This window comes from Centroberyx affinis, unplaced genomic scaffold (assembly GCF_046629955.1).
Source record: "Centroberyx affinis isolate AG114_WGS23_722 - 3 ecotype Tasmania unplaced genomic scaffold, CSIRO-AGI_Caff_v1 ptg001773l_1, whole genome shotgun sequence".
NCBI classification, from domain to species: Eukaryota; Metazoa; Chordata; class Actinopteri; order Beryciformes; family Berycidae; genus Centroberyx; species Centroberyx affinis.
This window is the reverse complement of record NW_027280166.1, coordinates 46,881-72,500: the sequence shown is the minus strand read 5'-3', so window position 1 is coordinate 72,500 and position 25,620 is coordinate 46,881. Positions and strand designations below refer to the sequence as shown.

The window sequence follows — 25,620 nt, the reverse complement described above, 5'->3', positions numbered from 1 at the left end:
GTGTGTGTGTGTGTGTGTGTGTGTGTGTGTGTTGAGCACTGTGTAATTGGGCTTTCGCTGGTCTCCACGTGATGGGGCTGCACAGTGAGGTTTAAAAAAAGCCTTTGGCCTCTCTGTTTGTATCTATCTGCCAAGCTTCACACACACATACACACACACACACACACACACACACACACACACACACACACACAGACACAGACACACACACACCACACACTCACGTTGACTCAAGACACAGGAGGATGAATTCTCTGAACTGTAACAGCCAACCTTTTCTTTTAGTGTAGCTCCTGTGGAAACTACTGTTCAGAGCGACCACCATCATCACTATCATTACCCCCAACCTCCCCATTCATCCTAATAAACATCACCACCACATCATCATCATCCTCAGTTAGCCTTCATCATGGCCTTCCTGATGATGACAAGCTAAGTCTCACTGTATCTTGTCAGGGTTTGGCCTCAGTGGCTACTAAAGCCATTCCTCAAAACATCAGTCACTGGCATAGTCAGGAAATTTCTGTCCACCAGCCACAGTGACTGATGGATTCCCTGATGGATTTTTACTAGCCAAATCTGATTTTTAGAATACAAAAGATTCACCACACCTGCAGAAGTTGGCTGGTCAAGTCTGGATCCACAGTAAAATGTGGCTGCTGTCCAATCCTGCCTGTAACGCTTCAAACTGAACAGCCATGACTTTTCCTGGTGCAACACACTGTCAACCTGGTCATTAAGGGAACCTGTCAGTCTGCTCCATCACAGCTGCACAGGACTGACGTATTGCTATTTTTGTGACTGTGAGGCTGTCTGATAATAAAAACAGCAGCCTCTAGTAATTAAAAATTTGCAGCAGTCAATATTGGAACAGCTATATTTCTATGAATTACGGTCTGTAAACGTAAAATGATATTGCAGTCCAGTGTGTGATGTAACTATATTGCAGCTGATGATGTAACCAGCTCTGCAGGCAGATTCAAAACGTACAATAGAGTCTCGTCTGAGAGCTCTACAGACAGAGAGGGGGGGGGGGGGGGGGGGAGCGAGAACAAGAGAGATACAACAGAGCGAGCTAGTCGGACACTCCGAGACAATAAACAACAGTCTGGGTATGTGGATGCTAGAATTACGTGCGCGCACACACACACACACACACAATGATACACTCAATCAGACAGCCAGTCAACCGCTGCAATCCACTTTGGGCATATGAATGCAAATCAACATAGACGCGCGCACACACACACACACACACACACACACACACACACACACACACACAATGCACTGATCTCTGAGCGCCCTGAGGAAAAGCGAACCTACATGACTCTAACAATGTGTATGCATCTCTCTTTAACTACAAAGTACTTTAACTGGAATGTACTACTGGTCTGAATGACAATCAGTCACTGTCTGAGAGGCACACACACTGTGTAGCCCCACCCACAGGCTGTGTGTGTGTGTGTGTGTGTGTGTGTGTGTTATGAGCGTCCTAGGAATCCCTGGTCTTTATGACTCTAGCAGGGTGTAACACAACGCCGGTCTTGTCGACATTTAAGTAGCAGCAACAGTGATTTCATCTCATCTGTCGACAAGCAACAAACAGACAACTCTCTTCAACCTTCGCTGAGTGCACTTGCTCCATTTCAGCACCGCCTTGCTTTACGTTCAAACACCTACACACATTCACACCTGGGAGATTCCCAGGACAACCACAGCTCTCTGTGGCCGCTGAGCAGCTGCACTGGAGCAGCTGGGGGTTTCAGTGCTTTGCTGGATCAAAGTGGAATCTTCAAATAAAATTTACTGTGTCGAAACCCTCATCTGAGACTTTAAAAACATTGACCTTTAAAAGCACTGAACCTCTTTTTCTGATGAATGTAATGTTTAACTGTTTCTAATGCCGTACCAGACAGCCTGTAGTTTATGGCTAACGGCATTAGATGTGGATTATTGCTTGTTGCTGAGTGTATGTCTTGCTGAACCGTTTGAATGAATGGTTTTGTGTATATTCTCTTTGCTTGTTGTTTGCTTAATGTTGTTGATCTTGGAACTAAAGCATTACTCGACCGTGGCACTCACTCACTGTAAGTTGCTCTGGATAAAAGCATCCGCTTAGAGCCTAAGATGTAAAACTGTAAATGCATTTGCAGATGGCTCTGATTGTTCAGGTCTCCATCTCAGTGGGACTACCTGAATAACTAAAGGACTCAATCAGGTGGAGCTACTTAGCTATGCTGCCAGCAAGAGAGTCGATGAAATTAGAGGTTCACTTCATCATTATACAACAGTGCATCTCTGTTAATGCTCTGCTTGCATGCCTGCTCCTAAAGCTTGATTGAAAATACAGCACTAATACCTGTTGAAGTATTTAAATGACCAATATTCCTAGATTAAAACAGAAGTCCAGACTATACAATGCTGCTGTAAACGGCTAAGTCTAAGCACTGGGACAGTGGGCTACACTGTAGTTGGTCTCCTCTGCTGGTGTCAATATTTTAACATGGCTTAACATGGATGCCAACAGAAATCCCCAATCATATGCAGTCAAATCTGCTCTTTGGCCTGCACACACATCTTTGATAAGCGATCCATATCGCAGCGTAAATGAAACACGACTTACAGGGATGTTAAGCTTGAGTTCACTGTCCTGATACTTATGGTGTCGGCTCTGTCAGTGCAATGTGAAAGGCTAACCCGGGGGTCAAATTATGAGTGCAGTGGAAAACCTGCAGGGACGAGTGATGACAACATTAGTCAGACATTGGAACAGACGGGCTGGTTGGATAATCAGCAGGCTGGCCGAACTCCGAGCCACACCGCCTGCTGAAGCCTCTCTGCTGCTCCGCTCATATGGGAAGGACAGATAAAACCAGCAGTTAGCTAGTCAGCTATGTCACCAGCTAGGCGGAGTAGAATAGAATAGAATAGAATAGAATAGAATAGAATAGAATAGAATAGAGTGAAATTAAATAGAGTGGATTAGAATAGAGTAGAATGGAATAAAATAAAATAAAATAGGACATAATTTAATTGAAGGACATAGAGTGGACTACACTAGACTAGACTATTGTAGAGCTGAGTAGAGTGGAATAGAATAGAATAGAATAGAATAGAATAGTATAGTATAGTATAGTATAATATAGAATTGATTGTTATAGAATAGAGTGGAATCAAATAGAGTAGAGTAAATAGAGAAGAGTGGAATTGATTATTATAGAATAGAGTGAATGAAATAGAGTAGGGCATAGTAGAGACAGTAGAGACATAGAGTAGAGACAAGTAGAGTGGAATAGGATCGGATAGATTAGTATGGAACAGAATGGAGTGAAACGGCAGAGTAGAGTAGAGTAGAATGGAACTGATAGGAGTAGAGTTGATTAGAGCAGAGCAGATTAAAGCCGAGCAGAATAGAATAGAATAGAATAGTATAAAATAGAATTGATTGTTATAGAATAGAGTGGAATCAAATAGAGTAAATAGAGAAGAGTGGTTGATTATTATAGAATAGAATAGAGTGAATGAAATAGAGTAGGGCATAGTAGAGACAGTAGAGACATAGAGTAGAGACAAGTAGAGTGGAATAGGATCGGATAGATTAGTATGGAATAGAATGGAGTGAAACGACAGAGTAGAGTAGAATGGAACTGATAGGAGTAGAGTTGATTAGAGCAGAGTAGATTAAAGCCGAGCAGAATAGAATAGAATAGAATAGAATAGAATAGAATAGAATAGAATAGAATAGCTGTCTGTATTTTTACTCCAACAAGGACATGAACTCTGCCGGGCTTGTCTGCGGCTCTATAAATCATTGAGAGGTCATCTAGCTAGCTTTCATCGTGATGTGAGCCTGTTTTCTACACAGTTCTCACACAGCCTGTCCTGCTGCTAGCTTCTGTTTTGCTACAGCTAGTTAGCTAAGCTACCAAGCAGGCACAAAGACCCCAGATAGCTGTCCCTAAAACGAAATCCTGATCACTGTTATTCAAACATGGCATGCAAGCTCTCAGTCTTACCTCCCTGACTGCGACGGTCGCTCCAAGTCCCCCCGCACACGAAACTATGCTTACTAAATTCAATTTAAAGTGTACAGATCTAGCCAACCTTATCCATTGTCTGTGAGAGATGCTGAACGTCTGGTCGCCGATATTTGAAGCGATCGCTTTCCCCTTTCTGTCTCTCTCACTGTAAAAATACAACTTCAACTGCTAGCCAACAACAACCGTATAAATGCGCAAGAACATTTGCAGTCTTGATCTCTCGGCGACGCTCATAAAATAGGGAAAATATAGTATGGGCTCACATATTATTTGGACGATTCGTCGTACAAGTTACCGAAAAGTGAAAAATATAAGGCAACAAAATGCTGCTGTGTTAGACAATAACACAGGGAATCGTTTAGAAACGCAACAACCAGGAGAAATAGAAAGAACGTTACTTACCTCTGGCGGACGGACAGACTTACTGCAGGGAATAGTGAAAAGGGCTTGCGCTTTTGCCAACACTTTACGGTTAGAGTCGACTATGATTGACATTAAATAAATCCAATAGCGACCGTGGAATTAATGACACCGACAAAATAAGAACCAATTGATATTCAAGATGGGCGGGATAAACACACATAACGGAACGGTATTCTTGAGCTTGTCTGTCAACGTTAACTGATGCAATACGTTTTGGCGGCGAATATGTAAATCATCGTTTGAAACATTGGGAGTTTTATTGTGTGGCATAAAGGAGACGACAATGCTGGTCACCGCTCTCCAAATACACTGAAGTGAGGTAGGTTAACTAAATAAACGGTGGCTGAACAGTAACTGCTAGCGTGCTATCAAAGCTAACGTTAGCTTATTATACCTAGCGATTTAATCTAAAGACTGACGTTGCTAAGTTTAATATGGTTTATGTAATGGTATGCTGGTGTCTCTTCTTTACTGTAGATAGTTAGCTTGCTAGTATTCATCATCATTTTCAGTGTTTCTGACCGTCTCTAACCTCTTCTATCTCTGTTTGTCTGTGTGTGTGTGTGTGTGTGTGTGTGTGTGTGTGTGTGTGTGTGTGTGTGTGTGTCTAGCTTCTGTCTGTCTGCCTCCTGCTTTCCTTTTCTCTGCAGGATCTGTCTGCCAGTCAGTGAGATGTCTCTGGCCCAGAGGGTTTTGCTAACCTGGGTCTTCACCTTGGTCTTCCTCATCATGCTAGTGCTCAAACTGGACGGGAAGGTAATTTGCGTGTGTGTTATTATTGCTCCATAGGTCAAAGGTCAAAGTCTCCCCCCACTCTGAGCTCCTGCACTGGTTGTGAATTTTTTTAGTGTTTCAGGAGAAATTAAATAAAGCAGACAACACATTAGCACAATGAGGATGCAGTATCTTTAATCTCCAGTGTGTTCTACTTATTGTATTTTATCTATATTCTGTTTTTGCTGCTGCAGTTCATAAAGTATGACTCACTCAGGATTCATAAAGTTCATCATATCTTATCTTATCTGGTTTTGGGTTTGACTCATGCTAATAATGTGTGAACTTGTGGCACTGGAAGAGGCATTTGGATAAAAGCATCGACCATGTGACTTACATTCTGCATATTCTCCTTCCTCCAGGTGCAGTGGAACTGGTTCCTCATCTTCCTCCCCGTCTGGGTCTTCGACGGCATCCTCATCCTCATGCTCGCTGTCAAGATGGCGGGCCGCTGCAAACCCGGCTACGACCCGCGCAATGGCTCCCCGGACCTGCGTCTCCGCGCCTGGTACCTGACGGCCATGCTGCTCAAGCTCGGCTTCTGCCTGACGCTGTGCGCCAAGCTGGAGAAACTGGCCGACGTTAAGCTGACGTTTGTGTGCATACCGCTGTGGACGATGTTACTGGGAGCGCTGGTGGAGCTGGGGCTCAATATCTTTCCTGAAAGGAGAGAGGCGTAAGAGGGATCGGACTGCTGTTTTCAGACCCCAACATGAATCATTACGCCAAGAGAGAGATATCGAAAAATAAGAGAATAGGGAATAAGGTTGTGTTTAGTGTGGGCTCTGTTACTGGGAGCTTTGGTTTGGCCTGAATATGTTTCTGTTTCCTGTTTCCTGAGAGGAGCAAAGCTCAAGGAGAGTAAAGTAATTGTCTCAGACACTAGTATTAACCCCAAGACCAAGAGACACATCTGTAAAAATAAGAGAATCATTGATGAGTCGATGTTTTTATACCTCAGTGGACTATGTTGGTGAGAGCTTTGGCAGAGCTGGGACTCACTTTCTTGCCTGATGAGAGATCTACACGGGATAGAAATGTGGAACAGAGGGCTGCTGGGAAATCCAGAGTCAACACATTTGACAGTTGCAAAATAGCTCAGAAGAGTCAAATAATGGCTCTACTTCTCAATGCATAGTTTGAAAAATGCAGCATGGGAGCTGCTCTGACATCTTCTGTATGAAACTACTGTGAAACCTACACTGGGAAGGACAGCATCGCCCTGTAATGTTTTGTTTTGTATTTGAGATTTCCAATATTATTTCCTGCTGTATGATTTCACACTGTACATAAGCTAGCACAGCTGCTCTTCTTCAGAATGTCACATGGGGAGAGACTGAATGATAGCCAACATTTTTAGTGAATGTTGATGCTGTGTGTAATTTCCACACTATACTACACTTTTGTCAACACCAAGAGTCAAGAGTGATTGTTTTGGGGGGTTGCTGGTACCAAATCATAGTGTGTAAATTTCATTACATGATGTAGATATTGTATGGCTGCATTTACGCCTGAGCCGAAAAGCCTTTGTTTTGTTGTTTTTAAATTCTGTGTGACTCAGATGTGGAGGGTAGTTCAGATTCTTCAATTTGGCAAATCATTTTCACAAATTATTAAATAACATTTAAGGTGTTGTTCATGATGAGAGACTGGTATGGTTGCAAGACATCCATAAGAGAACATTTCTTTTGAGAAATTATTCCAGACGTCAAGAATTGCTTATAATTCTTTGTCACAGTTATCTGGCTAACCAGGCAGTCCTGAAACATGAAATACCCCACATATCCTGAATCCTTCACCCTGTATGTGACCTGGAAGATGTGTGTGTCTGTGTATGTGCCGTGAAACATTGCTGTGGACATTTATTACACTTGGTGACTGAAGTATTAAGATTCTGAAACTCCGAAATCAGAAATGGGACACATTGGATTAAAAGTCAGATCTTGTTCCTGTGCAGGTTCAGCTTCAGTGCTGTGAAACGAGTCACACTGCCACCCCAAGCTCTCCACACTTTGAGTATTCCTGTTTATCAGCAGTTTCTTGTGTTTCTGTGCTGACTTGACTGTGACTGCAGGGTTACATTTCACAAGTCAGCTGTATAATAATAATACTAACAATTGAGGTTGTGCATGACTGAAACTTGTTTTTGTGCCATTTGGTTCATTAGTATTTCAAATACATTCTTTGCATCATTTTGCACCATGTTGAAAAGTAAAGGAATGGCTATTTTGAGAAGAAAATATTTTACATATTATTCATGAATGTATGTCTTGTGAGAAAATAAATTATTTGTTTCTTCCTCACCAAATTGTAGGATGTTGATTCTTTGGCTGCCTCCTTTTTTCCAGCACCAGTGCTGGACAGTGTTTCTTAAACTACGGGTCGGGCCCCAAAATGGGTCACGTTCCGTAGTGGGACAACCTATGTCAACAATACCAGTACATTAACCAGTATTTTTCTATTAGTCCAGGTCCCAGGCTGAGACTAAGCTTTTCAAATCAGGCTGATGAAAGTTAAAAAGCTCCCAGTATATTTGGCTCTGCAGCACAAAAAACCTGGTTAAATGTTGCTTAAGAGCACTCTGTAACAAGAAAAGTCCTGTATAATTCTGCTTAATAATGATTAACAAGACATTGTCATCTCAAATTGCCATAATAATACCAATACAGCAATCATACTATTACAAATAATGATACAAATTCACAGCAGTTTCCATACTCTGCAGACTATGCAAACGGTATGGAAAACAGAACAAATGACTAATGAAATGCTCCTGAAGTGAATTCTGTTGGATTTCCACAGACAGGACAGCTCATCGTCTTGTGGTTGGGGAAAATACCAGCTGAGACTTGACCTGAAATACACTGTCAAGTTCCCCAAACAACCACAGAGCCGACAGCAGTGTGTATGTGTGTGTGTGTGTGTGTGTGTGTGTGTGTGTGTGTGTGTGTGTGTGTGTGTGTGTGTGTGTGTGTGTGTGTGTGTGTGTGTCTGGTCTGCCCTTTTGGCTTCTTGGGGACACTTCAGTTCCTCTGACACGCAGACAGAGCACATAGAAATCTGTGTCTCTCTTTCTCTCTCTCTCTGTCTGCAAGGCACTCACTCCCTTTCTTTGTCTCAGCTCCAACTTCCTGCCTTACTCTCTCCCCCACTCTTTAAAGGTCAGTCGAGTTCCTCCGGCATTCCTGGTGTGTGTGTGTGTGTGAGAGAGAGGGAGAGAAAGCATGGAAGAGAGAAAGAAGCAGTATGAGTTGTATTGGACTTGACATACACCAGCCCCGAAATTATGGGGCTACTGCAGAGTGTGTGTGTTGTCTGCTCTAATCTCGCCCGGTGAAACTGCTGAGCTCATCCCTGCAGACTGCAGTGAGTGGGTGGCTTGTATAACAGAGAGAGAGAGGGATGGAGAGAGAGAGAGTGAGAGGAAGAGAGAGAGAGAACAGAGTGAGGTACATAATAGACAGAAGTGTAGGTATACGGTTTCTCAGAAATAGGAATAAGGGGGAGAGAGAGAATGAGAGAGCGAAAGAGAGAAAGGGGCTTCTGAAGTCCTTTTTAAGACACAGGTGTTTCCAGTCTTCACAAAACCACAACTTTCTCTCTCTCTCTCTCTCACACACACACACACACACACACACACACACACACACACACACACCTTCACCAGTGATGGTTGGTGAATGTTGGTTACTTTGTTGATGTGGCCTAACATCAACAAGATTAACATTACATATGTAACATAATAAAGCATAACATATGTGTGGACAATCAGGAAGTAGGACTTCTTACAAAACAATTTGATACAGTGAACCTTTTATTAGCTAGGCTCATATTTAAAGTAGAAACCACACTACAAGGTTTTTCCTCTTTACAAAACTTCTTATGTACACTACAGTGCTGACAGTTAAAAATCACAGGAACAAAATAGAAAAAAAACAAACAAACCAAACCTTGAGATAAATAAACTCTATGAAAACAACACAAGCCCCTGAAGGCTTCTTTGTTTTCAGCCATTTTTTGTCTCATTTGTACAAAAAATATAGAAGTTCCTGTCAGGTTTTTGTAACATCTGAAACCCAAAAGCATAAAAAGAGCTGCAGAGCGCCTTACAACCGGCATCAAGTGCTTTATTATCGCCTAGCTCTCCCCAGAGCCATATATAGTGAAGAGTTCTGTCACTGAAATTCAGTTGCTTGAGAAAAATTCACCCAGAAAGCTGAAGTTTTAACCTTATCTTTTTTCTGAGGACCCATATTTGTTTCTTGCATCAACAACAACAAAAAATAAGATTTCCAGGCTTGTGGATAGGCTAATCCCAAAAAACTTAACCCTGCTTTTAGGATTTTGACCCACTGAGTTTTACTTAACCCAATTTACACTGCAGGAATTTCCTTGTGAAAGTTAAAACTGGGTCTAGACTCCTGACAACTGCCATGAAAGGTCAGAACTCCTTCCCTATATGGCTCTGGGCCATTAAGTAGTTCACAGTTAAGGACAGGCACTGGGGAAATGTTGTGGGCTACATTAGCAGTATTCCAACATCGATTAAGTAACGTCAAGACAACAATAACAAAACAATCGAGTTTCCTTGACAAGTTCCACGACTGCGGGACCAGAACTGAAGAGTTTATTTCTAAAATGAGATATCCACCATTTGGAAAATCACCTACTCTTAATAATGATTGGTAGCACTAAATTTAAACAATTTATTGTACTTTTTAAAAGACAGGACATCACTTAAGTCCTTGGTTCCTAAAATAACATTTTTATAGGCCGGATGCTCTAAAAGAAACTGAATGATGGTCTTCAGGTAATGATATTCAGTGCTTTAGAAATGAACTCTTGGGTTCTTTGTCGCAGACAGGACAGGGTACAATCTGTTTTCAAAGTGGCTTGGAGCTTGTATCCACGAACAATCGCATCACAGAAGAGCTGAGGCCTGAATGCATAAATCAAAGAACTGATCTTGGAAGAACCTGGAATTGCCCTATAAATAATCTGAGATAATCTGGGTTTCCTGACCCAGGATTACTTTAATAATAACAACTGTATTTAAACAGCGCTTTACTTATCCATGTTACAAAGTGGCGTAAACAGTAACCTTGGTGTTGAGTCACACTTGGGAAGTCTTGACCTCTCTGTATAATATTGCTATGGTTCCTTGTCATTCTTATCCAGGTACTGTGAGATCTGAGATGTGCTGTAATGGGGCTGCACAGAGTTTAACTCTTAATGAAGCTAATTGCTGATGCACAGATGCTGATACCAAGTATCAGACTGGATAATATCACAGTTTTTGTCTAATGACTCCAAACAAGTAGTCAAAGCCCATAATGTTCAGTAACATCAATGGATCATAACTTGGTATTGGCAGATGCGTAAGATTTAGTGCTTTGTTTTTAATTTAATTTATTAAACCAATATCTGTGCATCCCTGCTGAATAGTGCTTCCTGAGACCTTGAAGGCCTATATAACTGCCTTGGCCGGGTTAGATTCCCCCTACACAAGTGCTTGGTTTCCAAAATTAGGAGACCCTGGTTCACATCCAACAGACACTGAAAGACACAGCAAAATTACACTGAGAGCTCTGCTGTAGGACTGGAGTGGGACCTGGCAGAGAACTACTGGTACAAGATAATCACAATACTTGTGTCACATTATGATAATGTTGTGACTCTTCATGGTGTGATTCAATACTGTGGTATACTGTGACTTAATATGCTTTTTAAAATTTACAAGGGGGTTTCCTTTCATTTGACTGCTTTGAAAAACTACAATAATACCCTTGTTGGGCAATAAAACATCAAAACATTTTAATGTAAATACCCATCAAAAATCCATCACTTATTAGATACTCAATAACTTTTAGACTTTCAAGTGCTATTCAAGGGTATTTTTTTCATTTTAAACAACATGTCTTGTCATTAATAGCTTTGAAATGAGATTCAAAATATTGATACTTGCTGTCAGCATATCAATAGGGGGAACTGCAATATTATACTGAGGAGATTATTGCTGAGCATTATTGCTCAAAATACAATATTAAGTACTGTGATATACTGTATCCATTAAGGTGTCGATACAGTATTACAGGGGAAATATGGCAATATTATATTGTATCAATATAATATTGTATGAGAAAGCCTCACAAATTTTAGCCACCCTTATTCCAGAAACAGTCCTGGGCAGAAAGAATATGCTAGAAAACAGGTTCAAATATATGAGCAACTTGAGGTGCACCTGACTTCATTGACACAAAAATGGAAGCATTAGCTGCAAGATAAGCAAAACCGACCCTCATGACCTTTTTTTCAAATATTTGAAACATTCAGTGTCAACTGCAGAGACCTGATGTCTTTAATTTTGCTGTTTTATGTTTTCTTACTATCACCGATGTCTCACCAATGTTTCATGATTCTTGGACCAAGCCAAACCATTAAATGCTGCATTATAAAATGTTTCCAATTCCTAATAAGTGGAGTTTTTAGAGATACCATTTTTAGCAGGACACTGAAGATATGCTGATATTTGAAAGCGCTATGCTCAGGTAAAAAAAAAAAAAAATAGAGAACCAGACAGCAGACAGTTTGGTAGACTTGACCCCGAAAATTGGAGCCCAATCTGACCTGAACCTGAAAAATCTCCTGTCCAAACCAAAGTGTATAGACTTTTGTGTTCCCAAATCTGACTGAAGCCCAAAACTACCAATAAATTCAATCAATTTCCAATATTTTTGAACCCGAGCACAAACCATCCCGAGCAATTAAGCATCAAATTCAGTAAAATCCAAACCCTAAGCTATCGGGTCCAGTCCAGAGGACTTTGGGTAGAAACGTCAAGCTCTGATTATATACTAGTACACCACACTGTGTCCATAGCAACACACTCTATTATCATCTTTCTCATTTCCTTTTTACATCGTTTTACAACATCACAACCCCCAAATAAAAGCTTGGACATATACAGTCATTTAAAAACGGTATCATTATGTACAAAAAAACAACAACTAGAAAATCTGTTCCTCTTCATGCAGTGGGGGCTGTGCGGGTGGAGGGGGGAGGAGAGAAAAGGGAGGCTGAGGGGGAGGAGGAGGAGGGGGGGGAGGAGGAGGAGGAGACTGCGAGGAGGAAGAAGGGGGAAGAGGGGGATGGGAGGAAGCGTGGAAAGACTGAGATGAAGGGTGCTGAGGGTGCGCCGGTGCAGTCATTTGGTATTGAGGGAAAGAACCGGGCGGGTGGGAGATGAAAGACTGAGGCGGAGGAGGGTGGGAGAGGAAGGGATGAGGGGCGAAGTGGGACCGCTGAGGGGAGAAGAAGGGTTCGAGCTGGTGTGGGTGAGAGAGGTGGGGCGGGTGAGGCAGGGGGGCGTTTGGCTGAGACGGCGAGGCGAGGGGGGCAATTAGTGGAGGCTGGGGCATTTGAGGGTAATATGGTTGAGGCTGGGCTGAGATATTTGGCTGGCACGGGGTTTTATGTGGCGCATGCAGGTGAAGCTGGGTTACGTGAACTGAGTGGGATGGTGCGTGTTGACTGAGGAACGTTTGGCCTAAATGCGATGGGTTCGGGGGCGGGGGTTGTGCGGGGTGCGAGGGATTGGAGAGGGGGTTCGGGGGGAGGATCGGGGGTCTGTGCGGAGGGTGGGAGTGCCGCAGGAGAGGGGAGAAAGAAGGAGGGGGAAGCATTTGGGGGAGGTGGGGAGCTGGGAGGTGCTGGGGCGTGTATTGCTGTGTGGTGTGTATTCCTTGCCTCCCTGCGTCCTGCGGTGTGTGTATCTGCGGATCCGGCGGCGTCCGTGAGTCCGAGTCCGCGCCGTGAGTCCGTTTCTCCGAGAGCGGGCGTGTCCGCGCGTCCGTCGCCGTACGAGTCTGGGTATCGGCCGGCGTGTGTGTCCGTGTGTCGGCTTGCGAGTTCGCAGAGGGGTGCGTCTGTACATCCGCGCCGTGCGTCCCTTCGTTCGCTGTTCGGCCCTCCGGGAACGTGTGCGTCCGTGTGTCCGAGTGGACGTCCGGCTTTGGGCAAAGTGAGTCTTCGTCCTCGGGTTGTTCCGACTGAGAGGAGGGAGGGAGGTGGGGAGACGAGGAGGGAGGAGCGGAAGAGGGGAGTGCGAGAGAGAGTGGATGATGGGACGAGTGAGAGTTCGTGTGGAACCCGGCAGGCTTGGGACTAGTGAGGAGAGATGAGGAGGAGGAGGAGGAAGAGGAGGACAGAGCAGGAGAAGCAGTAGAAGATGGATTGGGAGCGAAGGAGGGAGCAAAAGACGGGACAGAGGAGCGCAAAGGAGTAACGCTGGATCCTGCTGAAGGAGAGAAGGAGGGAGAGAGGGGCGATTTGGATGCCAAATGAGAAGCTGCGGAAGAGGAACCGGAGCTGGAAGACGTCGTTCTACTGTCCGAGTGATGATGATGATGGTGGTGGTGGTGATGATGAGGGTGATGATGGTGCGCTTTGGGTTTCGCATCCTGATGAAGAGGTAGAGCGGTGGGAGGGGAGAGAGGGAGGGGTGGAGGCGGTTTATCCTTGCTGAGGAGATGTTCTGCTTTCATCTTCGCAAGAGGGGCGTCCCGCTGTTTGGGTCTCCCTCCCTCTCTCGCTCTCTCTTTCTCCTCCTGCGATGAGAGAGGGGGGCGATGAGGGAGATGAAGATGACGATCTCCTTCCTCTTTTTTGATTGCTGGCAATGTCCTGCTCTTTGCCACGTCCCCCTCCTCTCCCTCCTCCTTTATCCTCTCCTTCACCCCTCTTTCCCCTTTCTCCTCCTTCTTCTCTCTCTTCACCTCCAGCCTTCTCTTCCCCTCCTCTCCCTCCTTCTCCTTCAACTCCATCGTACCCCGCTCCTTCTCCTTCAACTCTCTCGCCTCCTCGATCTCCCTCTCCTCCTCCTCTTTCTTCACCTCATCTTCCTCTTCGTCCTCCTCTTCGTCCTCCTCATCCTCCTCCCCTCCCTGTCCTTGATGGTACTGTTTTAGACGGACGTGCCAGGCCAGGCTGCTGACAGCGGAGACGGTCTTGAACTGGTGGACCACGTTGCGGGGGATGAAGTAGATGTCGTCGTGGCACAGGCGGATGCGGGCGTAGCGGACGCCCTCGCGACGCAGCTGGTTCAGCTTGGCATCGTCCACCCACTGCACACACTGGAGAGGGGGTGGGGGGTGGGGGGTGGGGGGGTGGGGGGGTTAGAGAGAGGAAATTAAGAGTTTCACTCCAAAATGAAACATCCATCATTTGACACTGACATCTGTTGTGAAAAAAAGATTGCTGACTGCAGTAAAACCCATTATGAGAAAAACATTTAAGTTATTCCCTATTTTATGACTATTGCCCAATTCTGTGTTTGTACTCTAATGTATAATGTATTGCAGTTGCAGCAGGATAGAGAATTTGGAAAATAAAATATACTGACTTCAAGTTTAAGTTTTGGAGTCTTTGTTTTCTGATGTACAAAGGGAAAAATATAAGTGATACTGTGTTCTAATAATTGCATTTGAAGTTCATAGGTCAATTTAGGTACCCAATGACCTGGTATGAGTATTGAGAGCATTCATAGGTAAAGACAGTAGAGAGGGTATGTACTTTTTTTTAAATCAATTTACTGGGTACTTGTCAGTATAAAAAGTGGAAATGAAGATGAACTACACTCATTATGCTTTTGAATGTATGAAACAAATGACAATTCCTCCCTTGTCTGCTAGAGAGATGAATCTTTAGACTGCTGCAATACAACTGTTATCCACCAGGTGGTAGCATCCAATATCAATTACAGTACTTCACACAGTTTTGGGTACCATCATCATGTACCATCATTACCCAGACAATTACATTGTAACATTGTGGGATGGTATAAAATGTAGCATCTAATTTGGGACACTTGAAGGATGAATACTGTGTTAATTGTGTTAATGTGATCTAACGTCAGAGCAGTGGTTATTGCTGTACCCTCCATCTGTGTGTGTGTGTGTGTGTGTGTGTGTGTGTGTGTAATATAGCACCTGAGACAGTGGAGGTTCATGTAAGTCCAACTGTAGCCTTTGAACTACTTCAGGGAAATCACCAGCATGGAAACACACAACATCTTTGGTTACACGAGGAGGCTCCGAACTGAGAGAGAGAGAGAGAGAGAGAGAGAGAGGGGACGAGAGAGAGAGAGAGAGAAAGAGAGAGAGGGGATTAGATGGTGAATCGAGAGAGAGAGAGAGAGAGAGGGGATTAGATGGTGAATCTGTTGGTGAATAAGCTGTGTAAATACTGTGTGCGTGTGTGTGTGTGTCTCTTCTAAGCAAACTGCCTTCATTACCCATACTCAGCAGTCTGCTGTTCAAAACCAAAGTGTTTGTTTCTGTGTGTGTGTGTGTGTGTGTGTGTGTGTGTGTGTGTATGTGTGTTTTCTCAGGATCATCTGTTGTTTCTCTGCAGGTCCAGCCTACCTCTCTCCGAAGCGTACAGCCTTCAGCACCCCCACAGCGGCTGTGGTCTGCCGCTCGAACCCCTGGCCAATGTGATCGGCATGGGCGCGGGTTCGATCCTCAAACAGCATCTCTCTGGGCTCGCTAGCCCTGGGCAGGTACTGGAGCAGGTTCTTCACCTCGTTGGTGGACCTGCGACAACACAAGGGCAACCAATTCATCTAAAGTACAGTGTGTGTCCGGAGATAGTCGAGTGTTTGAGTCCTCCCTCCTCTGGAAACACACGTGTGCCCCTACTGTCCTGGGATCGAACCCCACCAGAGCTTTCTCTCCTGTTTCTCCCCTTACTCGGTCTCCCTTTTGACTTTCCTGCTGTCTAATTAAAGAACGACATTACTAAAAGGTGAGTGGGCTGCTCGCTCTCCTAGTTTTGCTTCTTTCCTTCCTGTCTGTTGCGGCACAATAAAAGCACCAGACAGGCTTTATCTGCTGGCATTATTATCGTTTCGGTTGCCTTGCCCACTGATGTAAAACCCACGCCACAGTGTGATAAGAGGACCAGTAGGGATGTAATGATGTGTTGGAGAGGATGAAAACTCACATTAGTATGGACATTATGAACCATCCTCTTTGTAGCGTATTCAGGGACTGGGAAAGCGTTTTCAGTAATCCTAACTAGATGCTCCACTGAACACTTTGTGAAATCCTTTTTACCGTCTGCAGACACTACAATGATTCCTGAGCTTTTGCTCACTTTAGACCGATTTCTTTTCATTACAGTGTAATTTCTTTTGTGTTTTTCGTGCCTGCTGGTGGCCAAAAAATGATTTTCCTTACAGGATCAATGAAGTATTCATTTAAAATTCAACACAAATATTACAAAATGATAAGTCTGAAAAAGTACAAATCAGTAATATCTAATTAGAAAATATTGGGAGCTTTGTGTGGAAAATGAAATAGAGTAAAATCGAATGGAGTGCAAATCAAAAAAGTTAGATTTGAGTAAGTGATAGGTCACCGATTCACAATGGGACAGAAGTGCTAGAACACAAACACACACACACACACACACACACACACACACACACACACACACGCACACACAAGAGGCTGCATGTACACAAACCGAAGAGCTAAGGAGTAAAAGCATTAAAATGAGCCGAGTTGCCAAACAATAGAAGCACTGCAGTCAGCTCTCTACTGGATCAGTGACTCACACTGGAGCTGCAGTCAGATTCATACAAGAGTATAAACACACACACACACACACACACACACACACACACTCAGAGCGTCTGCAAGAGATTCCTTCGAGAGCACGAAGACAGACAGACACACGCACACAGAATAGCAGCTAGACTGCCAGTGCTGAACACTGCATCGTGTATTCATTCATTCAGAGATTAGAGGAGAGAGGCAGGAGAGGTTGGAAGAGAAAGAAAGAACCAGAGGAAAAGAGTGCAGAGAGTAGGGGGAGACGAAAATGCACGCACACACACACACACACACAGCAGTGTGTCTGAGCTGACTGCAGGCTGACAGTAATGAATGTAAAACCAGGAAAGCTAGGCGAAAGAGTGAAAAGAGAAAGAGTAAAGAGAGGAGTGATATTTCAAGTCTACCATCTACAATACGTCTTAAACTATCCTCTAGCACTGAATGCGAGGTTCTGTTGTCAGTAATATGTATGTGGCAAAACGCCTCTGCACCAATGTCAGCAAGACAGATTCCTGTACATTTGGCGAATAAAGTGATTTTCACTCTCAGACAGGCAAAGGAGGGAGTAGAGGAGGGAGGGAGGAAGGAGAGGTGGTGGAAGGAAAGCAATAGAGGACAGAGGGAGTGAGAGAAGGAGCGGGAAAGGAGTGGCAGGGAGGTGGCGAAGGGAAGGAGGGGATGATGGAGGAGAGGGAGGGAAGGAGGTGAGGGGTGGAGGGAATAAGGCAGTAAAGGGAGGGAGCGTGGAGAGGAGGGAGTGGAGAGGGGGAAAAGAGAAAAGGAGAGAGAGAGGGAACCACCTTCTCTAACGAGAGACACCGTTAATGTACATCTTCTTAAAGCTACAGCGCACTCTTAAAAAGCGTGTACGTCACATTTACAGATCAGGCATTCAGCTAATGCTCTTATCCAAAGAAACTTTGCGTGTGAGCAGGCAGGGGTTCAACATCTTGCTGAAGGGCAGAGGGCTGCAGATGGACGCACCTCGGCTGGTGTCATTTTCCATGCCATTTGTGTCTAGACAGGAGCAGCACGCTCTGCGTTCGGCCTCTGTCCCATTTGCAACTGTGGGAAGGGCTGGTCAAGGCTACTGCTGTGTTACTATGCAATTACTGTAAATCGGTTGAAGTGTGGCGCTCTCTCGCTAAAAGCTGAAGTATTTTTTTTATTTAAACTTCAACTTCTGACCACTATAATCAAGCTAAGCTCTCAGAGACTGAGAGTCTCGGTGCTGTCAGAGATGTGTAACAGCTTGGCCTTTCCACTGAATACAACAAGAAAAAGAAGCCAGCGCTGTACAGAGAGGTTCAGCCTTAAATTCCCCCCAACACAACACATGGTGAAACTGCAGACAAGGTTTCATTGCAAACAAGGTTACAACCTTCTTTCTCTTTCAATTTGTCTGTATTTCTTTCCAACACTTTCTCTCTTTTTGTCTTATACACAAGCACAGACGCATACACACACACACACACACACACACACACACACACACACACACACACACACACACACACACACACACACACACACACACACACACACACACACACACACACACACACACACACACACACACACACACACACACACACACCTCTATAACATATTAACCATGTGTGCTTCCTATAAAGACACTTGGAGATTTCCTGAACATAAACAATGCTGGAACACGACAATAAATCAGGGAGGAGAGAGAGAGGTCAGGAGGAGGGGAAGGGAGGGAAAAAGAAGAAGAGAGATAGAGGGTAAGAGGGAGAGGGAGAGGAGATGTATAGAGGTAGAGAGAGAAGAGGACAGAGAAAGGAGACAGGGGTGAGAGGGAGGAGAGGAGGAAAGGAAGGAAGAGTTAGGGAGAGGAGAAGGGGAGAGAGAGAGGAAGGGATCAAGGAGAGATGGAGGGGAGAAAAAGGGGAGAGGATGAGAAAAGTAGACAGTTTGCAGAATCCATTTCATTTCATATTCTTGTGTCATGGTGATTTATAACAACTGGCACTTGATAAGGATGGAAAGATAGTGAGGTGGGATGGAAAGAGAAGGGCAGGGGACAGTAAATGAAGAAGAGAGAGGAGAGAATAGCCTAACACCTCTCTCTCTCTCTCTCTCTCTACTTGTCTTTCTATATCCATCTATCAGTCCATCTCCATCCCTCTAAAAACAGATTCCTTCAACCCCAGCTGTTACACAAATGTTTCTGACAGGCAGCATACACACACAGCCACACACACCGACACACACACACACACACGTTCTTGACAGCCACCCCTTCAAACACTGTCTAGACGTGGTTCAAATGCCCCGGAGATGCACCCTCATCTCAAGATCACTCGATACACCCCCCTCCCCCAAATCCACTGCTGTGTTTGTGATGTTTCATAATGTGCATTGTGTAAATGTGTAATGTATATATTTACAGGCTGAATTCAAGTAGGTTTCCTTCCTTACTTAACTTTTATTCATCCAGGAAAGTCTGATTGAGTAGATTAGACCAGTGGTTCTCAAAATTTTTCACGTCAAGGACCCCTAAACTGACACAAATTAGACCACGGACCCCCATTTGATAAGATTTTGTCCCAGGGTCCCCCATCTGATAAGATTTTTGCTTTTAGATGTTTTATTACAGAAAGTGTATGAAATCCATGACCAAAATAGTCATACATTCTGTCATTGTCTTACTTATGGATGGAATTATAGTGAAAATAAATTATTCCCCTTTTTGCTGGGGACCCCCTGGAACCCCCTCAAGGACCCCTGGGGGTCCCCGGACCCCACTGAGATTGAGAACCACTGGATAAGACAGCTATTACGTGTGAATGTGTGAGCCCAGCAAATTTTCCCTTTCCTACTTTAAAGAAAAAAAATCAAGTATTATCAAGAACAAATCAAAAACATTATTAGTAATGTCACTATTAACCAGCGGAGACAAGAGGAAAGAAAATGATGCAGAGAAAGAAAGAGAATGTGTGTGTGTGTGTGTGTGTGTGTGTGTGTGAGTGTGTTGACCGATGCTCGGCTGGAAGTAATGTGAAGTAGTGTCTCTGTCTCGCGCTGATGTCGACTCTATTAACATAACGATGATCTCATCTAAGTGGTGAGCCACATAGCACACGCACCACACGCAGAGGCACACGCACGCAAACACACCCACACACACACTCCATTTCTCTGCCTCATGGTTTCACTCATAGAAAGCATGTGTTCCTCTGTGCGTGAGCGTATGCTTGTGTGTCGGCCACAGTGACATTGTGACAAAGACAAACAGAGACGCTGTAATTGCTTCATCCTGCACTGTTCTGCTACAACAAAGTAATGTGCTGCTACCACTGCTGCCTCAAAATGTGTGTGTGCATGTGTGTTTTTCATCACAGGCAGTAGGGAGAGTGAAGAGGCAAGCTGGTAAATGGCTCGACAAGGAATACACACAAAACACACACACACACACACACACACACACACACACCACTGAGACTCGTAGCCAATGTAAACAACATTCATAGAGACTCAAATCCTTGCTAATTCTCTCATTGCAGTGCTTGAGGAAGATCCAAAATACTGGCTGGTATCATCTGTGTGTGTGTGTGTGTGCTTGCATGTGTGTGTGTGTGTGTCTATGTGTGTAATGCACAGTACACAGTTTGGAGCTACTGTTTACTCTTAAAAGGGAGTGTTTGGAGTCTGTACTGTGTGTGCAAGTGTGTGTGCAAGTGTGTAAAAACTCACCGTTTTCTTTTGAAAGGGGACTTTGGTATGTCAGCTACAGGTATCATCTGCTCTCCAGGTCTGACCCACATTATAGGACCATCGTCGCTCTCTGTGGGATCCATCAGCCTCAGACTGGAGAAGGTTCCCCACGGCAGAGTCCGCTAAAGACAGACGGAGAGAGAGAGAGACAGAGAGACAGAGAGAGAGAGAGAGAGAGGGAGGGAGAGACAGAGAAAGAAAAGCGAGAACAAGAGGGAGTCAAATCAAAACAGTGTAAATAAATGCATTCATTGATTCATTTGTTCACTTACTCATCCATTCTTTCAATCATTTCAGAGCTGCCAAAAAGAGAAATGTCATAGGCCAAAATTGATCCATGGCAAAACCTTTTGTCCCATAAGGTTCAACAGGCTCTGGTTTTAATGACACTTAAGAATATATGATCAGTTTTAAGATAAGATGCTTATAAGCGTATAAATAAAGAATTAATGATATTAGAGCAAAGAAGACATTTTCTACTTCTTGCATTTCTAAATAATCAGTGCTCCAAATGCGTTTTTGAGTTTATGTAAAAATATTTGTCCATCCTTTGTTTATAGCTGTATTAACCAAATATTTAGGATGGAGTATTTTCTCTATCCTTAACTCTTTGTAAGGCCTTAAAATGTAAAATGTCACTGGAGTAACGTAGTGTAACTCTATCAATGATTTTTAACATTTTTCCTTCTGTTTCTGTTGTTCTATATTCACATCTACAGAACTAAACTGTGTGAAAAAAACTTTGAAGGACTGTTTTCTCTTAACTTTAACTTTTTGCAGCATAGTAACACATAACGAGCTGCAGCTTCCTCATTTATTCCCTTCAAGTACAAGATACAACATTTTGTAAATTATTATCTTGCCCTTCCATAAAATGTCAGAAAAAAGCTTTCTCATCCATATATGCTAATTTGACAGCCTCTGTCACTTTTACTCATTCATTCATTATCCATCCACCCATAATTTGCTGTTCAGCGCTGCTTCCATTCATCCTGTCCTCTTTGCCATTTCTGACTGACCTTCAGGAAGGGCGACTCCTCCAGCATGCCGAGGAATTCTGGGAAATAATCCCCGACCTCCTCGTCCACGGCTCCCACCAGGGCTGATCTGTCTCATCGCCCCGGCTCTGTACGTACCGTGGCTGTACGTTCTCTTCACCTGCAACGACCACAGCAGAACACCCAACATTACACACATATACAGTATATATACATACATATATACATATACATACCATATGTTTCACGGTATGTTTCACTGTATGTTTCACCTGTAAAATGTATAAAACATCAGGTTACAACTAGATAAGTAGCATTATAGCCTTGACCAACAGAGCAACAGCCTACTCCAGTATCCAAATTTAAAAAATGTAACGCTTAACAATGGGACCCAGAAGAATGTAAACATATAAACACACTCTAAACCCACAAACCTATCCAGTGTCCCAAACCAGACTTTAAATGTTCCCCAACAAAATCATATAAAGCACACGGTGGGTGCAATTATTATAGGGTGTCAAAACACAAGCTATTTCTACTGCTGGTGGAAATACTGTAGTTGGAACATGTATATGTTTTGTGTGTGTGTGTGTGTGGTTGGTGGTGTCATTTGATGTTTCTGCTGCACCAGTGTGACTCAACAGACTGCTGCTCTTCACTTGGCTGACAGAGTATTGTGTTTTGTGTGTGTACGTGTGTGTGTGTGTGTGTGTGTGTGTGTGTGTGTGTGTGTGTGTGTGTGTGTGTAACTCGCCTATACCCTTGGCCCTCAACAGAGTCTTTGTATGTGTGTGTGTGTGTGTGTGTGTGTGTGTGTGTGTGTGTGTGTGCGTGCGCAGTACGTGCAGCATGTGGCCTGCATGCTGTACTCTTGGCTGAAAACTCAGTATGAGTGTGTGTGTGTGTGTGTGTGTGTGTGTGTGTGTGTGTGTGCGTGCGTGTGTGAGAGACTGTGTGTGTTAGCCAGATCCTTGGCTGCACGCCTCCAGTGAGTCACCACTTGACAACAAGGCAGAGATAAAGAGAGAGAAGGGGAAAGAGACAGAGCAGGGGGAGTGAGGATGGAGAGAGGAGAGAAAGGATTAAGGGGAAGAGAGAGAGGAGGGAGAGAGAGAGAGAGAGCGAGAGAGAGAGAGAGAGAGAGGGAGAGAGAGGAAGATGGAGAGGCAGAGGGAGAGAGACAGAGAGAGAGACAGAGAGAGAGAGAGAGACAGATGGGAGAGGGAAAGAGAGGAAGACAGAGGGAGAGAGACAGAAGGAGAGAGAGAGGGGTAGAGACAGAGAGAGAGAAATAGAGAAAGAGAGATGGAGAAAGGGGAGAGAAAGTATAAGATGATGGAGGGAAGGAGCCAAGACGGGAGAGGGGGAGGAAAAGGGAGGAGGAAATGAAGGAAACCGTTCAAAAGTAGGAAAGGAGAGGGAGAGAGGGCGAAAAGGAGGAAGATGGATTTTTGGGAGGCAAGAGTGAAAGAGGAAGAGGAAGGAGAGAAAAAGGGGTGAGGGGGGAGAGTGGGGGACAACAGGACAGAAGATATCAGACAAGGAAAAGTGAGAGGCAGAGATGATAAAGAGAGGAAGAGGAGTAGGAGAGATGGAGAGAGGGAGGGTGGGTGAGGGGGGTTAGAGAGGGTGAGAGGAGACGAGGAAGTGGAGAGGGAGAGTGACGTTAAGTGTGGGCGAAGGTGAGGAAGAAGACGGGAGGTGAAGAGAGATGCGGATGAAAGACAGGATGGAGAGAAGGCAGAGGTAATGAAGATGGAAGTAATGAGGCAGAACAGGAGTGAAGCTCTCAGGTGCGTCCTTGAGCACGACACTAAATCCCCAAATTTCTGCAGTGAAGCTGCTCAGAGGCAAATTGTATATGACTGAGGATGCAGGCAACTCTCAGGTGTGTGTGTGTGTGTGTGTGTGTGTGTGTCTGTGTGTGTGTGTGTGTGTGTGTGTGTGTGTGTGTGTGTGTGTGTGTGTGTGTGTTGCAGTAAATAAAGTGTTCTTGGTCCACTAGCCTGATTAAATAAATGTGCTCTTAGTCACCTAGGCTGCTTAATTAACAGGGATGGGCCATAAAAAACGAATGTTTGAATATTTAATCACAGGGATCAACGTCGGCTTTTGTAATTTGCTCGCTAACATTTACTTTAAATATTGAGCTACATCATTAAAATAATTTTAACAGAGTGGAACTATGCAGTGCTCAAACGACTGAGAAAGAACCATGGCCAGCGGTTCTGGTGTTATTTAGGAAAAAATAAAATAAAAACAACAACAAAAAAAAATTCCCTCCATGCTCTCTCACATCATTTTGCACTCATCCTCAAGTACGTGCTTTCGGTAGCAGTTATGTCATTATCAAAGCCACAAGACAGCCCAGCGTGGGCAATTTTCTAGAAAATAAAGGGCAATCTTGTTCAGTGTGAGGTTTGTGGGACAGAGTTGTTGTACGATGGCTCCAAGACAACAATTCTGAAGCATCTCAAAAAGCAAGAAGCTATTTCTACAAGCGATGGAAGAAGCACTCAGCCAAACTAGCATGACATTTGTGCACACACACTGAAAGTGTAAATCAAAGAAGCCAAATGAAGCTGGTAGCTTCAGATATGTCACCAGTCACCGCAGAGAGCAGAAAGCGATACCAGTGATTCTTTTTGTCCATAATCTGCTTTAGCCTTTGTAATTTTCACTGAAATATTCAAATGTTTGTTTAGACCAAACACTAAAGAGTCAACCATGAGAAAACAGACTTGTGTTTATCCTTCCTAGTTAAGAATGTGTTCTCAGCCTGGTTAAATAAGAATGTGTAATATCCCCAGAAGATGAAAACATGAGTGACTAAAAGCTTGGAATACTTACTCCACACACACACACACACACACACACACACACCACATATCCAAACAACACAACTTTAAATAGTCACACTGAGTCGATGACCTAGATACTGAGAGAGCATTCCTCTGTGTGTGTGTGTGTGTGTGTAAGCATTCATGTGCGTCCATACTTACAAGTATTTGTGTGTATTTGCATAATTTTTCTCCGCCACTGTGTGTGTATGTGTGAGTGTATGCATTCATCTGTGTGCATACTTATAACCATTTGTGCTTATGAGCATTTATTTTCTCTGCCCGCCTGTGTGTGTGTGTGTGTGTGTGTGTGTACACATGCATAATTTAACAGCGGGATAACCCCCACGTTGTTTGCAAAGGAGAACAGTCTCACGCCATCACAGCAGTATTAGGAAACACACCCTCTGCTTCAAATAAATGAAATTGAAAATAAGTGTAACTATCCGTGATTTACAGACACACACACACACACACACCCACACACACAGAATTACACACATCTCTTGTCTATACTAAGAGAATGCAAAAGGAAGGAAACAGGAAATGTGATAGAGTTCCCCCGAAACTTACTGTTCAAGATGCACCAATCCTCCCTCACTAAGACAAATCAGGCTTGTATGCACGCACATACACACACACACACACACACACACAAACACACCCTAGTATCTGTATACAATGTGCATGTAAATTCACTCGATGTAGGTGGGTCATTGTGCAAATATATATGACTATTATTCTGTTACTAAGCTAGTCATAATAATAAGCTTTATTTATATGGAGCTTTTCAAAACATTCATAGAAACAAACAATAAGACAATAAAAACTTTATCCAAATTTATTGTATCGTATTTGCTAATCCATTTCCAAAAATTCACAAAATTAAAAAATAGGACATTATTATACATTATTTTTCTCATCTCTCCCTTGTTCTTTTATCATCCTTATCTTTCTTTGACTCCAGCAGTTTATTTTTAAGACCAACAGATCATCTCTCTCTCTCTCTCTCTACTACTGGAAGTCTATTAGATCAAGTCTCTCTCTCTCTTCTCTCTTTTGTCTCGAATTCACTCAGTGTATCCAATTGTTAGTTTTATTATAAGTCTCTCCTCTATCTTCAATCCGTCTCTCTCTCTCTCTCTCTCTCTCTCTCTCTCTCTCTCTCTCTCTCTCTCGTTGA

The 25,620-nt window shown here is 43.7% G+C and overlaps 3 protein-coding genes across 3 annotated transcripts in view; 1 reads left to right on the top strand and 2 right to left on the bottom strand.

Annotated features, from left to right (window-relative positions):
* Positions 1-4,128, bottom strand: part of LOC139652175 (protein PHTF2-like) — a 48,484-nt gene extending 44,356 nt beyond the window's left edge. The window contains exon 1 of the mRNA XM_071529154.1: positions 4,020-4,128. The gene's annotated coding sequence lies outside the window, so the exon portion shown is untranslated. The remainder of the gene's footprint in view (positions 1-4,019) is intronic.
* A 510-nt stretch (positions 4,129-4,638) lies between these two features.
* LOC139652178 (transmembrane protein 60-like) lies at positions 4,639-7,472 on the top strand. Its single transcript, XM_071529164.1, has 3 exons — positions 4,639-4,785; positions 5,078-5,222; positions 5,603-7,472. The coding sequence occupies exons 2-3, from the start codon at positions 5,139-5,141 to the stop codon at positions 5,918-5,920; spliced, it is 402 nt and encodes a 133-aa protein (XP_071385265.1). The 5' UTR covers positions 4,639-4,785; positions 5,078-5,138; the 3' UTR covers positions 5,921-7,472.
* Positions 7,473-12,247: 4,775 nt separating this feature from the next.
* The window catches only part of LOC139652174 (lysine-specific demethylase RSBN1L-like), a 32,972-nt gene continuing 19,599 nt past the window's right edge, over positions 12,248-25,620 (bottom strand). The window contains 8 exon segments of the mRNA XM_071529153.1: positions 12,248-13,288; positions 13,627-13,699; positions 13,917-14,371; positions 15,227-15,335; positions 15,662-15,832; positions 20,579-20,721; positions 21,619-21,699; positions 21,701-21,757. Of these exon segments, the coding sequence (XP_071385254.1) occupies positions 12,248-13,288; positions 13,627-13,699; positions 13,917-14,371; positions 15,227-15,335; positions 15,662-15,832; positions 20,579-20,721; positions 21,619-21,699; positions 21,701-21,757 (2,130 nt within the window).